General features: G+C 44.3%; 1 protein-coding gene across 1 annotated transcript; it reads right to left on the bottom strand.

Annotated features, from left to right (window-relative positions):
* Positions 1-419: 419 nt before the first annotated feature.
* On the bottom strand, positions 420-13009 carry LOC135369030 (superkiller complex protein 2-like). The gene is made up of 19 exons (XM_064602636.1): positions 12627-13009; positions 12388-12497; positions 12199-12316; positions 11374-11428; positions 10566-10732; positions 10431-10493; positions 9705-9839; positions 8555-8700; positions 8044-8190; positions 7823-7907; positions 7614-7720; positions 7098-7226; positions 6988-7045; positions 5097-5942; positions 3978-4267; positions 3433-3634; positions 2369-2698; positions 1850-1990; positions 420-751 (listed from the first exon to the last, which is right to left on the bottom strand). Exons 1-19 carry the CDS (start codon positions 12723-12725, stop codon positions 551-553), a joined length of 3429 nt encoding a protein of 1142 aa, XP_064458706.1. The 5' UTR covers positions 12726-13009; the 3' UTR covers positions 420-550.
* Positions 13010-13510: the final 501 nt, after the last annotated feature.

Below are 13510 nucleotides of genomic sequence, written 5' to 3'. Positions count from 1 at the left end.
AGTGAACTCGGTGTGTTGACGCTGAGTTAAAAATGGTGTAATTGTCGTGGAAATGTAACAGAAACAGTGTTATACGGGAGATATAGCAGGTAACGGTAACAGAAACAGAAACGAATATCACACACTCAGAATATACCGGAAATCGAAACGGAAATGAAACAAAAATATTTATCGTAATAATTCAGGTACTGCAGGACCCGAATTATTACAATGCTTTACCGTATCATTTGGATTAATTTATGAAATAAATGAAGCAAACTAAAATTACTACTACTACTAATCTAGAACGTAAATAGTGTATACTAAATAAAAGAAGCATAGCTCATACGGTGACTTGCAAGTTGCAAGCGTGAGTAACATTAGTTCAAAGAACCATATTAGCTGTTGAAAGAAACAAATAAATTATTCAGTGGCACTCGTGAAAAGGACGCATAGAATTGTATTTCTTTTTGTACTTGCTCCGCACGTATAAACAGAGATATGTACAAATATATGTACTAATGTAAAAATATATGGCTGTATAGCTTGCGTACAGTACTCCTCCATCCCGTCACTGAAGGTAGAGGCTCGCGGCAAAGACAATATCCTTGCGGATCAGCCGCGACGATTCCTCCATCTTGCTGCGCAGTTCAGGATTTCCAATTATTCCGGCGGCAGTGCGCACATCCTTCAGCACTTCATCCAGTCGCTGGATGCAGCGCACGATGATCCCTTCTTGAATGTCGGTCAGCTCCATGATGTGGGCAAAGTGCTGCGTTTAAGCGAGAAATATCGCAAGGACTGCTCCACACTTAAAAAAAATTGCTAATTGCGGTATTTACTGGGCGTAATTAACGCGCCGCCCAAATGTTGGCACTTTTCTTTCCTGCACGTCTAACGCACGTGGTTCAGAAAAGACCCCTACTTGAACGTTTCAGAAGATAGTAACTAGCCGAGTGTACCCTGACTGTTAGGTCAGATTATTTCCTCGCACAACCAACCGCTTCTGCGGCGCTACATCTACGGCTTAAAAGGTGCGTTAATCAGAGTTGCGGAATGGGGTCTCCCACTCCGTTCCAATTCCATTCGAGATGATTCCATTCCTTTCAATTCCTCGGAATGAAAAGGTATGGTCAGTTCCCACTCCTGGAATGGCTTGGCAACCCCAATTCCATTCCTTTAATTCTCTCAATAAAAGAAAAGGACCCGTAGCCATACCGGCATGTCCAGCAGTGCTAGAGGAGATTGACATTACCAAGCACGGAAAAAGCACAAAGACGAGGTTATTTCACTCTTGACCGTGCGCAGGTGCGGTGCAAACGGTGCGAGGGCAGAAACCAGCACGTTGGAACCAAAACTGCCACCGGGGCACCCAGACCATTCCATTCCCATTCCCAGGACAGTTTCCACCATTCCATTCCAATTCCATTCCAATTCCATTCCAGGCTCTGCTAAATCTGGAATGATTCCGGAATCATTCCAACTCCGCAGTGGCAATTCCGCAACCCTGGCATTAATTATGCGAGTAAATACGGTATTTTATTTCGCGATATAAGACGATGCCACTCAGTTTCAACAAGACTGCCATCAGCCAACAATTTTTACTAATTTTCGAACAGACTGGCACGCCTTGGTAAGTTTAAGTGTGTATATCACCACGAGATATAGGTAATGTCATCGGGCACACCTTTCCTAACAAAGGCATACCAACGTACTGGGTGAGGGAGAGGAGGAATTGGGTAAGGATTCTTCAGTCTAGGAAGGCATTGCTCTAACCAGACAACATCCGAGATGAAAAACTGTTCCGAGTTATACATTAAATGATTCGTTGGAAACTCCCGTGGACATGTAAACACCCTTCAACACTCACCATTCCTTTGGCCCAATGATAAACAACATTACACATTCCAAAGCTGAACTGCTCCACAAATTGCTCTGGTGGCTCTTCAAATCCGGAGTCACGCTGAGCTTGTCCTATCCTCTTGGCAACAGATTTGAACAGCTCCACAGCCTGACAATAAAGATACACACACACTAAATGCAGTAATAAAAAGCAGACACGTGAAGATTAAATCAATTAACGGCGCAAGTACACACGCGGTACAATACCGCATACATTGAGGCCTTTATGCATCGATGCGCATCATGCAGCAACTGATGATACAACTGCAATCAATACAATTTGACCAATGCTTCCTTAAGTCACGTAATTGTGGCTGCGGAATAAACTGGTGTGTGTGTGATCCCATATTCATTACTGCTACCAGCTCCTATTTGGGAAATATATGTACCATTTTTAATTTTCCCCGCTTAATAATGCAGTAGATGCAGCCACAATGAATTATGTTTGCAAGCAGTATACATAGAACATAGAGTATCTAATACTAACATTGACCATGGACTTTGGTATCATGGGTAATTCGTCCGTCCGTTGCTGAAACACAAAGCAGGAGAAGAGTGCTGCAATGTCGGCAGCGCCCAGGTTGACTAGACAGTCTTCCACGAGGAGTTCCGTGAGCATGATGGCATTGTTGCTCATTGCACGAGCAACGCGACCTTTCAGGGTCAGTGGGCCACTTGGTTCCACGTAGCCTAGCCGTTCCAGAGCTTCCACGTGTCGCTTGTAGTCTGGCATTGATGCCAAACTTGCCTCAGACAGTAAGTGCTCGATGCGCAAGAGCTCCTGTGTCACTGCTTTGTGGTGCAGCTCCTGTACATACTGCATTCACAGATGGACGTTAGTGTCCTAAATTGCCTTCGTCAATAGAGCAAGGTGTTTATCTTTCTGGCATACAAGGTTGTTTCGAAGCCTTCTTTACTTGCCTTTTCTGCTCGCATTCTGCTTTGTGGATATCAGTTATCAAGCGAAATGATAAGTCTAGCCACACGATAAAGGTGAATTTCCTCGGGGAGACCCTAACAACGAGACTTGCCTTTTGCCCTCGGTACGGTTTACGATTACTATACAATGTTCCCATTACATTAAAATCGATAAAAAACCCGGTGCAGGGAACTAAGAAAGACGGACAACACACAGCACTGACTGACAAACGAAACGAGCAAACAAACAAAAGTAAATCTTTGGTTTGTCAGTCAGTGCTGTGTGTTGTCCATCTCTTAGTTCTCCCACACTGGGGTTTTATCAATTTTTAATGTAATTTTAGTCCGAACAGCTCGGTCCCTTACCCTTTTTAGCGATGTTTTCGCGCAAGAAATAAGTGCGTGGTACATCGGCTGAGCACTCGCTTCCTCACGAGCATCATTTTACATTCATTTTGCACAATTTGCACATCTGTCACTGCTTGAAGTGATAGATATGTTTTTTTGTTAGACTTTGGCAATTGTGATTTGGGCTGGAGATCCCACATTATAGATCTACCTTGTGCGATGTCTAAAAAGTCTAAAAAGTCCGTACGCTGTAACGTACGTCTGACAAGAAAGAAAGTCGCTCACATGTTCCTCAAAAAGTGGACACGACAAACAGGGCGCTGCAAATATCTTCTCTTCCAAGCCCAAGAAGCGATGAACGAGCGCCACGGAATCAATGTCCGACACTCGGAGGTCCTTGATGATGTTGATCGACGGAATCCCCTTCGTGTGGGCTTCTGCCACTTCCAGGAGTTCTTGGCCCAATATGTTTTTCCCCTGTGGTTGCCTAAAAAATCGTAACGCACGACGTGTCTGTCAACCATTTCAGAACACGAGAGCCTGATAGCGTTACTAATCGGATATCCATCGAGAAGAGGGTGCTTTGTACTTATGCCTTCGCAATAATAGAAGAGGCAGTAACAACTGCAGTTAAGCTGCACATCTTTTACGGACGCCACCTTGCATGGCCTACTTAAAAGGCTGTTGAAAGCATCCATTGCAGTAAAATTAGAGCTTTATAGTAATGCGTGTCACAAATTTTGGTATAGGAATTGCAAGAGGAAGCAGGCACAACAAAGGATATGCCAACACACCCCAAAACAGAAATTACACAAGCGTCATCCACTCACATCACTTTCCTGGCATCGAACTTCTGTACGAGAGACGACACGCACAACACCTCCGCGAACGACACGGTGAGCGCCTGTACAGCAATGGCTCCTTCGGGGAGAACCAGACGCTTGTTTAGTGGCCATGGCAGAGGCTCTCGACTGGCGCTGCTCTGAGAGGGAACGAGCACCAACAGAGACAATTTCTTTTCCCTAGGGGACACAGATGACACGGCTCCGAGGATATTCCTGTTTCCTTGACTCTCTGGGCAGACCACCACCAGTCTACCGGGGGAGAGAACTTTATTCGCCTGCGCAGAACGTCCCGCAAGTCATCCACTAAAATTTGTTGACAAATTTTTTACTTACAAATTATTTTTTACAAATTTCTTACTTACAAATTATTTTCTACAAATTTATACTGCTGTCAGATGGGTGCACTTACGGCCATAAGACTAGTGGCCTTACGAAAAGGCCGTAGGTGAAATACGGCCTTAACCATGGGAGGCTGCCAGACAGTACCTGTGAAGGCATTTTCACAATCTTGTCTACAGCGACAAACACATTTGTGAATGTTGAATAGGGTGTAGTGAAATCACATTTGTTCTCGCTAGGAGCACTCTGAAACAACGTTTGGTTGGTACTTAGTCAACGTTTTGGATGCAGACGACACGAAGTGCAGTGGTTCGGGGCTGTCACTACAAACCGAACATGCAAGATAGACTAGGAGCAAAGTGCAAAAATGCATAAGAAAAACAATAGGCAGTGAACCCAAAAAAATCTGACAGATAATTATGTTTCGTAAAAAAAATTTATTTCGAATTGAATGAAGTTGGCGCCATCGTGTTCATAGCATTTGGCAGTTTCAAGAGAACGCCGTAAGCTGTCCTGTGGGAACTCTCAGTTTTGTCGCAAAGGTCTGACAGGGAGTTAATGACCAACTGCACTTAAGGCCGTAACCGTTAAGGCCATACGTGCGCCCGTCTGACAGTGGTGTTAAGCTGGCTAAACTTAATATTTACTACGCTGCGGCGCCTGACGGCGACCCCCTGTAAGCGTTGAGTGATTATAAATCGGTTTCGTACTGCAGAGCACTTTTGGCGTGCTCCAACAGCTCTAAGAGGTGCCTTCTCTGCTTACCTGTGGAGACACCAGAAGGCGTTCCCACACTGACGACCTCGTTGCCTTGTGCTCCGCCAACAAGTCCAACGGCAGGTCTGTACACGCGCTGCACCCCGTCCTCGTCAGTCCCTGCAACTCTTCGGCCAAATCCTTTCTTTTCTCTTCCAATGTGTCGCTCTGACTCTGCTGAGTGTTCTCGCGGAACGAGTCCTTCATCATGTCTTCCACCCTCCTCTGCGCCTCCGCCTTCAGGTTCAAAATCATCGAATACGTCACCCGGAACTTGGACTGCAGCTCTGTCGGACGCCCCAGCATCATTGTTGCCAGCTGCGACGACTCTGGCACGTCTCCCTTGCAGATTATCAACACGTTCCCCGTCTTGTCCTTCCCGCGTCGGCCGGCTCGTCCGGCCATCTGAATGTACTCCGCGGGAAGTAGGTCCCTCATCGTTATACCGTCGTGCTTGCGGATGCTGTCGAACACGACGGTTCGTGCCGGAACATTGACCCCCATCGCGAACGTCTCGGTAGCGAACAGAACTCGGACCAGCCCACGTTGAAACAGCATTTCGACGGCTTCCTTCATGATGGGAAGCACACCACTGTGGTGGACTCCGAAGCCGCATTCCAGGAGGAGACGCATGGTCCGGATCTGCGGGAGCTTCTGGTCCGACTTGCTGAGGCGAGAGACGCAGTGGTGCAAGAACCGGTGGATTTCGGATTTTTCTTCGGCGGTGGTGAGGTCCTGGGAGCGAAGCATCGCGGCGTTCTCGTCGCATCGCTTCCGAGACAGCGTGAAACAAATGACGGGCAGGCGGTCCATTTTTTTCAGGTGCTGGATTAGTCCGACGTAGAGGTTCTTTTCCTAGGAGGGCATTAAAAGGGGAAAACGTCCTGGTAATGTCTATCACGAAGCTCTATTTAAAGGGACGGCCACATCCGGAAGCTCATCCGCGAAACCGCTAGCACTATGTTTGGCGTCGGCCAAAAATCTATACGTGGCTACTTTTTTTTCATCCAAAAAGCGCTCGCGTATTAAATAAGCAAATTTTAAAGATCGGCGCTGCTTCCGCGGCTGGAGAGAGTGACGTCACTCCCCAACCACAGGAGCGAAAGGGCGGCACTCGGAGGATAAAGGCGCTGTCCAGATGCCCGCATGGCCGCAGCATTCCTTATCTCGAGGCCGTGCTCAGATTGGTTGGTTTAGGGAACGACGTTTTTGCTCTTTTCCAGAGAGGGAATTCCTGCATACTCTCAACATCATCGAATGTATGTATGTATTTCATCGAATAACAGCCAAACTAAACCGTTATTTCGTGCGGGATTTTCGACATCGTGGTCAGTGGACCACGAGGAATCAAACGGCACTATAGTTTCAGAATCGACCGAAGCAGATGCGACCGTCCCTTACACCTAGCCTCGAGTGCAAGAACTTACGATACCAAACTTACGAACCCCATGACACAGTACTCGATTCTAGTGAAGCAGAAATGAATGAAGAAGGCTGGTTAGGAATCAAACCACATATCGGAGGATGTATCAGATGCTTTTAAGGGAGCAACGAAATGACATTCATCACGCAGCCTATCAGAAGCTACCACGTAAAGTGTTTTCGCTGAACAGTGTCACGTCACTGCGAAATATGATTTACTGAAATGCCCTCAAAAACCAGCTATGAGCGTCCAGCTATAGCGTCACCAGTATGAGCTCTCTAATGCATGGGAGGAGTTTCTAGAAGGATCAAAAACCTCTCCCATGGCTTCTGCACAAGCAGCTGCTTTCAAGCACCATTCGACTGTCATTTCACATCTCATCCAAATCCACCAGTGTTCTGGAGATATTTGCAAATCATGCAGGACTACAACCCACCCTGGACATCACACCCCTTGAAACGAAGTCGCACTACTCACATCCTGGAACCTTCCTCCTTTGGATGTTTGCCTTCGTCGCTCCGAGGCTTTCATGTAACTGTAAAGCAGCATTGTCAATGCTCGTGAAATCTTTTTCAATAAAATTTTACCTAGAGGTGATAAAATTACTGTTTGGGTCGAGGATCATGAAAGTCTCTTGGTTGAAGTATAAATGATGCTCCAGAGGCACAGGTCGTTTGGTGGTACAAATTACATAGAGCTTGCGTTGTTTGATCCTTCTGCAATAGGAATCAACGCATTTAGTAATATCTTTACTCACAGTCACTTTTTTTTACCCAAAAACATAGCACCGTACGAGTGGCGCATAAATTATGCAAGTAAAAAATTTGGTCTCTACACTCAAGCTACACTCAACCACACTCACAAAAAAGAACTTCACCTCATAGCACACTCTTAGCCAACCACCACCCTGAATAACATCGTTTTGCCCCCTGATGGGTTAAAAGTGGGAGGGGGGGGAGGCGTACGCTTTTTTGTGGAATTTATGCAGTTAAGTTAATTGTCACAAAAAGGCGTACGCCCTGCGCTCTCCACAAGTGCCAGACTGAACCCAAAAAAAATTTCGAGTGAGATACTAAGAACAATTGAAAAGTAAGGTCCCTTACCCAATCCAGTTGGCAAGATCCATTGCATTTGGGACGGTCGCACTCAGGAGTACAAGCCCCACGTGCTTTGGAAGCATGATTAGAACTTCTTCCCATACAACACCTCTCTAAGGAAAAAAAAGATAGCCCTCACTATGTCATAAAAAGAGAGAGAGAAAAAAAAAATAGATACACGAGCGATCCTACGGTTACATTATCTGATGTACCACCTCAGGATCGTTGATGTAGTGGCACTCGTCGAAGATCACCCATTCCAGGTCGTTCACAACGCTCGACTTGTTGTAAAGCATCGACCTGAAGAATGAAATCATGATCCGTAACCACGAAAACCATGTAGCACAACTTAATGCACGAAAGTTCTTAATAACTGTAATGTCCCTTGTGGGCATTTGAGGTAAGGTCATAAATAAATAAATAAAATACTCGATACCTCAAAATCTCAGTTGTCATAATGAGACACGAAGCCTCCTTGTTGATCTGAACGTCACCCGTAATGATTCCGATGTCTTCGAAAGTGTCCTTGAAGTCACGGTATTTCTCATTAGAGAGTGCCTTGATTGGAGACGTGTAGATGGTCCTAAAATGTGCACAAATTTATTAAACATATTTCATAAAATTTAAATAAGAATAAGTGAAACTTCAGCAAAAGTTTATAGTGGACAGAACATTCGAGTAATTTATCTCAAGTAAAGGTGGCTGTTAGTTATACAATTCTAGGGTTATGGGTATAACTGTAGAATTTTATCACCCCAGAATTATATGTATATAACAGTCCCTTTCACTTATAATAAATTACTAATGTTCTAGTTCACTGTGAACTTCTGCCAATCTCCCTTATTCTTATAGTTTACTGTTCTCCTAATCTCTCTTATTCTTATAATTTAGATGCATATTTAAGCACGAGGTCCAGATTATAGCATACTGTTACGGTGACAACTTACTTTGTCATGTGTTGCCGGGAAAGTGCAATGGCATACTCAGCCACCACAGTTTTGCCAGCAGATGTGTGAGCTGCGACAAAGACAGAGTCCCGTTTCTCCAGGTGAAGTATGGCTTGCTTTTGAAATGTGTCAAGTTCAAACGGCCACTACAAAAGTAAAAGAAAAATCAAGACTCATAAGTCGATCGCAAATACACTGTAGCACTATTTCGGGTTAAAGAGCTCTCGCAAAAAAATTTGGGTTTCTTCAGTGAAGAGGGGCCCTTAAAATTTGGGATGGAATAATTTAGGATGGCACCACATCCTTCTTATTTTATTACATTTATTTAATAAGGAAACCAATGACTGTCGTTCACTGTACCCCAGACACATTCTTCAATTTCGTGAACAAATTTACGTTACTTAGTGTAATAATAATATAGTATAACTGAGACTCTAGAACTAAGTAGTAAGTAGACTCTTTGTCTTTCTAGGCTCCATGTTTCTTTCCAAATCAGTGGGTAAAAATTAAGTTAGAAGTTATATGCAGGATATATGTTAGAAGCTACAATACAGATATCATGAGAAAGAGGTATCAGATATCATGTGTAAGTTGCCAATATTGCCAATTTCTGATAACTTGTGATACTGGGAAATTGTTATAAATTCAGAGAGTACTGAAACCTGCTGAATTCTGAACCAAGACCAGCTCCCAGCCACCTGAGACTATGCTGGTATTTTACTACTATTTTATACTACTATAAGTATTTTATCATCGCAATGCTTAAAAATCTCTACAATGCCAGTGGCAGATATCTCTAATTTCATTGTGCTGTAATGTGAATGTAATGTTGCAATATGAAATGAATATGTAATATAAAATGAATTTTTTAGTCAATGCTTTCATTTGCTTATGCATGCCCACAGATACCTCCGAACCGCAGATTAGCAATTTTTTATCCAGGGCCGCCGCCATATCTGTAGACGGAAATGGACTTCAAAACAAGAAAAAGCAGAATTGGTTTGGTTCATTTCGTGCTCACCTGTGACTATTTTAAGTTTGGTTGTCAGGAATTTGCACGTCATTGAAATGAGTTTTACTTACTCTAACCCTAAAACACAAGTCTCTAATATGTTTGAGACGTAATGTGTTGAGCTCGTCATCAACTCACGGTGAATGCCATGTCAGGAATGCGTTCGTGAAAGTCTGTCATGGGGCTACGAACGTCGACAACCTCAGCCCATTCTAAACTTTTCTGCGTCTCCGTCGGTATCATGCTGATGTTGAGCACAGCAGTCACTGGTTCCTGCACGTGGATAGAAAAATGACTGTGTACTAACAATAGACTTGTTAGCAAATCAAATCTGACCATGGAGAAGGCAGCTCCACCTACGTGTTGTGGTACAAATTACCGGGTATGCCACGACATTCAAGAGTTCAAAATCCCAGATCTTGAAATCCACAATACCAAAATCAAAAGCCTACATATGTGAGGCGTGAGAATGACCGTGTTTCAAAGTAGGATATCGATGAGCAACGTGCAAGTTTCGAGTGTTTTTTCGACGTTAACTGAAGTCGCCCCAGCGAATAAAATGCACGTTTCAGCGACGGTTAGGCTTAGCAGCGCAGATGCACTGGAGCAACACCAAACCAAGCGACGTTGGCTAGTTCAAGGTCGCGAGAGACCTACATAGTGCTGTAGTGTGACCAAGCGTAGTTCGAGTTTCTTGACTACAGTTCCCCCGCGTGTTGTACGCGGTGACAGTATTAGACCGTGCTGATTTGGGATTTTGTACGTCTGGGATTTTGAACAAGCGGATGGGATGTCGGAACACCTCGAACTACCCTGTAACTCTAATTTATGTGCGTAAGAAAGTCCACGAAAAAAAAATATTACCGATGGCAACTGCTTCATGAGGTCGACATCATCCACGACCTCACTCGAGACAGCCTTGGCCTCCTGAAGTAAAAACTACAAAATCAGCTAAAATAGAGACAAACCGTGATCAGAAAAGACGAAGATTTCGCGTACTTTTCGCCTCGGAACTTCCCCGGCCTCAGATAAGTCTGCACTAGCAGCCACAAGTTCAGTCAAAGCAAGCACGTGGCGAACAGAGTTTTCACCATCACCGAGCGCCTCCGGTGCAAGGTTTGAAAACGTCATGCCTTCTTCGAAGCCAGGCGGTATTGTTTCAAAGTCTGCGAGGCAGACGACAAACGAAGTGACAGCAATTCCAAAACAATCAATAAAAGAAGTCTCCAGAAGTAAACTTCAAGTTGTTTCTGTACCTTCTGCATTCTTTGCGCCCTCCTCTGATGGTCAAATTTTGAGAAAACGTGCCTCTCCCACTTTAAAGTGCCACTCCAGACTACGCAATTTTATTTATTTTATGTTATAAATCAACATTGCGTAACATACATGCATACACGACACACCGACATAAATCCCATCAGCGAACATTACATATTTACATATTATTTTGGACAGAACCACAAAATTTCATGCTTTCAGTTTCTCCGAGAGTAGGCAATGCTGTGATTCGCGTTATTTGAGAGTATCCTTGTAAATTGAATTCCGCAGTGACGAGACACTGCTCAGTGAAAATATTTTGGCAGACCCCTTGATGAATGAAGCAGGTTTCCGAGTAATGCAAAGTGTCATTTTAATGCTTCCTTAAGAATCAATTTGAGAGATCTTTGTGTTCACGAGAACGAAACTCTGTGCAAAGTTTGACGATTCAGAGGTAAGTAGATGTTGGAGCAGGAAGAGGAGAAACAACTGTTTACCTCTGGACACCCTGTACATTTTGGACAAAGACACCTCAGCGTAGGACACTAACTTTTTTCAAAATCCACGGCTACATCTTCATTTCCTTTTTTAATTTCGTGAAACACCTGCAATGTAGGAAAGCAGACTGTGCATAAACAGTAGGTTGCATTTGTCTCTCAGTGCTTGCGGCCAGGGACTGAAACCAAAACAAATATCGGTTCGGTTACGGTTCAGTGTCAGAACTCTCAAAGCATTTTCGGTTACGAGATTCACTGTTTTAATATTTGTGGTTACCGGTAACCAAACAGACATCATGGTATCTTAAATGATCACACTAATACAGTTCATAACTCATAAAGGACGTACGAAATACACGTCATACAATGCCTATGTCATCCGATTATGGGTCTAACCCAAGTGCATAAGATCGTATGCTGCCTACACAACCTCTGAATGAAAAATCCATGATGAAGAGATCGACTTTAACAGAAGCGATACAACACAAGAATGCGATACAAATATTGCGTGCAAAGTTGTTCGTGTTAACGCTTGAACTGATTCATATGAACCGGTAACCGAAATCAAATTTTTCGCTTCAGGTTACGGTTTCGGTTAATTGTTGATGGCAAATTGAGGTTACAATCTGGTTACGGTTCTTGAAAATATTTGGTTTCCCAAGCGGTTTTCGGTTCCGTTCCGGTTTCAGTCCCTGCTTGTGGCGTAGCACAAGCTATAACAGCAATTGGAAATTATCAGGAAATATTAGGTTCTCTGATACCAGGATACCCCATCTAACATGCCACCAAGATCTTGAAAAACACTGAGCACTTTGCAGCAACCAACGCAGTTTCTTTTTCGTCATATACTGTTTCACGCGGGTCTTGTTGCCACATACCTCGTAGTATCCCTCCAGGGTCCCAGTCGCCAGATCTCTGACTATTCTCAACTCCGATGGGCAAGGCGACATGTCGTACGAATATAAACTTGACACTTTAGGAGGAGCTGTGAAGATCCTACAGTGACAAGAATAAATTCGCGTTACATTAAGGTACTGGAACGTGGAAGATTATTTTTTCCATCTCACTGTTGCGTATTCTGCAGGCTGTGAAGGGGCAAGTTTTCGGAGATATCGTCGATAATGTTCTCGAGCTCCGTTTTGACATCTGGTACGACTGGTGGAATTCCGAACGGGAACTGAAACGAAATGGAGCGCCAGCCTGCTCTTCCTCAAATGAATATTAAATATGTTTCAAATAAGGAATGTACGGAACACACTCTGCATGAAGCACAGAGCTTGGCATTCGATGATGCAGACTAACTTACCGCGGTATCAAACAGCGAAAGATCATTTTCTGTCTCAACCACAACATCCTTGCCGTTTAGAATTTCGATGAATCTTAGGTTGTCCGGCAATGCTTCCATTGTGTGGCGACCTTTTTTTCAAAAATACCTAGGCGGTTGTGCATGTGCTGCACACCCTTTTTGGCTTCTTGGGAAGATGACCTGCGAGCTCAGCCTGTTGGACAGTTGTTGTGGTTAGGCGTTAGGCACGGCCGTCGCTGAAAAGTTCACGAAGGAACTCAAACGTACACAAAATACTCCACGGAAAGGACATATCGTGCGCCGCAACACAGAGCCACTGAGACTGAGCGCGGCAAACGAAAAACAAAATCAACCTCTCATGCAAAATCAAAATACGCGATAAACCGGAAGCCGAAAAGAGCAGTCGTGCCACCTAACGTGTAGAGTTTACAAATCGAAACCGAAACCAACCTGCATGAACATAACGTCTGCTTTCCCTGGATTTCTATGGGCACGCAGCAGGTAAAGTCCTGTTCCCATGTGCTATAATAAATTTACTGACTTCAATGAATGTACCATACAGCATCAGTGAAGAGGTGCTAAAAGCGCACACCACCTGCAATTAGAATGGCTCGAAACCCCGTTTCTATCATATTACCAAAACCCAGAGCGCCCTGAGCTTTAGCAATTGTTTCATTGCCGTTTTGATCATTCATCGAGCAGTCTTCGAAAAGTCTCAACGCACAATGTTTTGGCTGCGCGGTGAGTCGTCAAATTTACAGAAACGCCCAGAGAAAGTAGCCGGTCCGGCCCGATCTCTGTATAACGTCAGCAGGTCTTTAGGCGATTTAGCCACGCCAGCTCCTCCCATCGGGGCTGCGGATGTCACGAACGTCCCTCGTTCA

This window comes from Ornithodoros turicata, chromosome 9 (assembly GCF_037126465.1).
Source record: "Ornithodoros turicata isolate Travis chromosome 9, ASM3712646v1, whole genome shotgun sequence".
NCBI classification, from domain to species: domain Eukaryota; kingdom Metazoa; phylum Arthropoda; class Arachnida; order Ixodida; family Argasidae; genus Ornithodoros; species Ornithodoros turicata.
The sequence above is the reverse complement of the archived record's forward strand: the minus strand, read 5'-3'. Positions and strand labels throughout refer to the sequence as shown.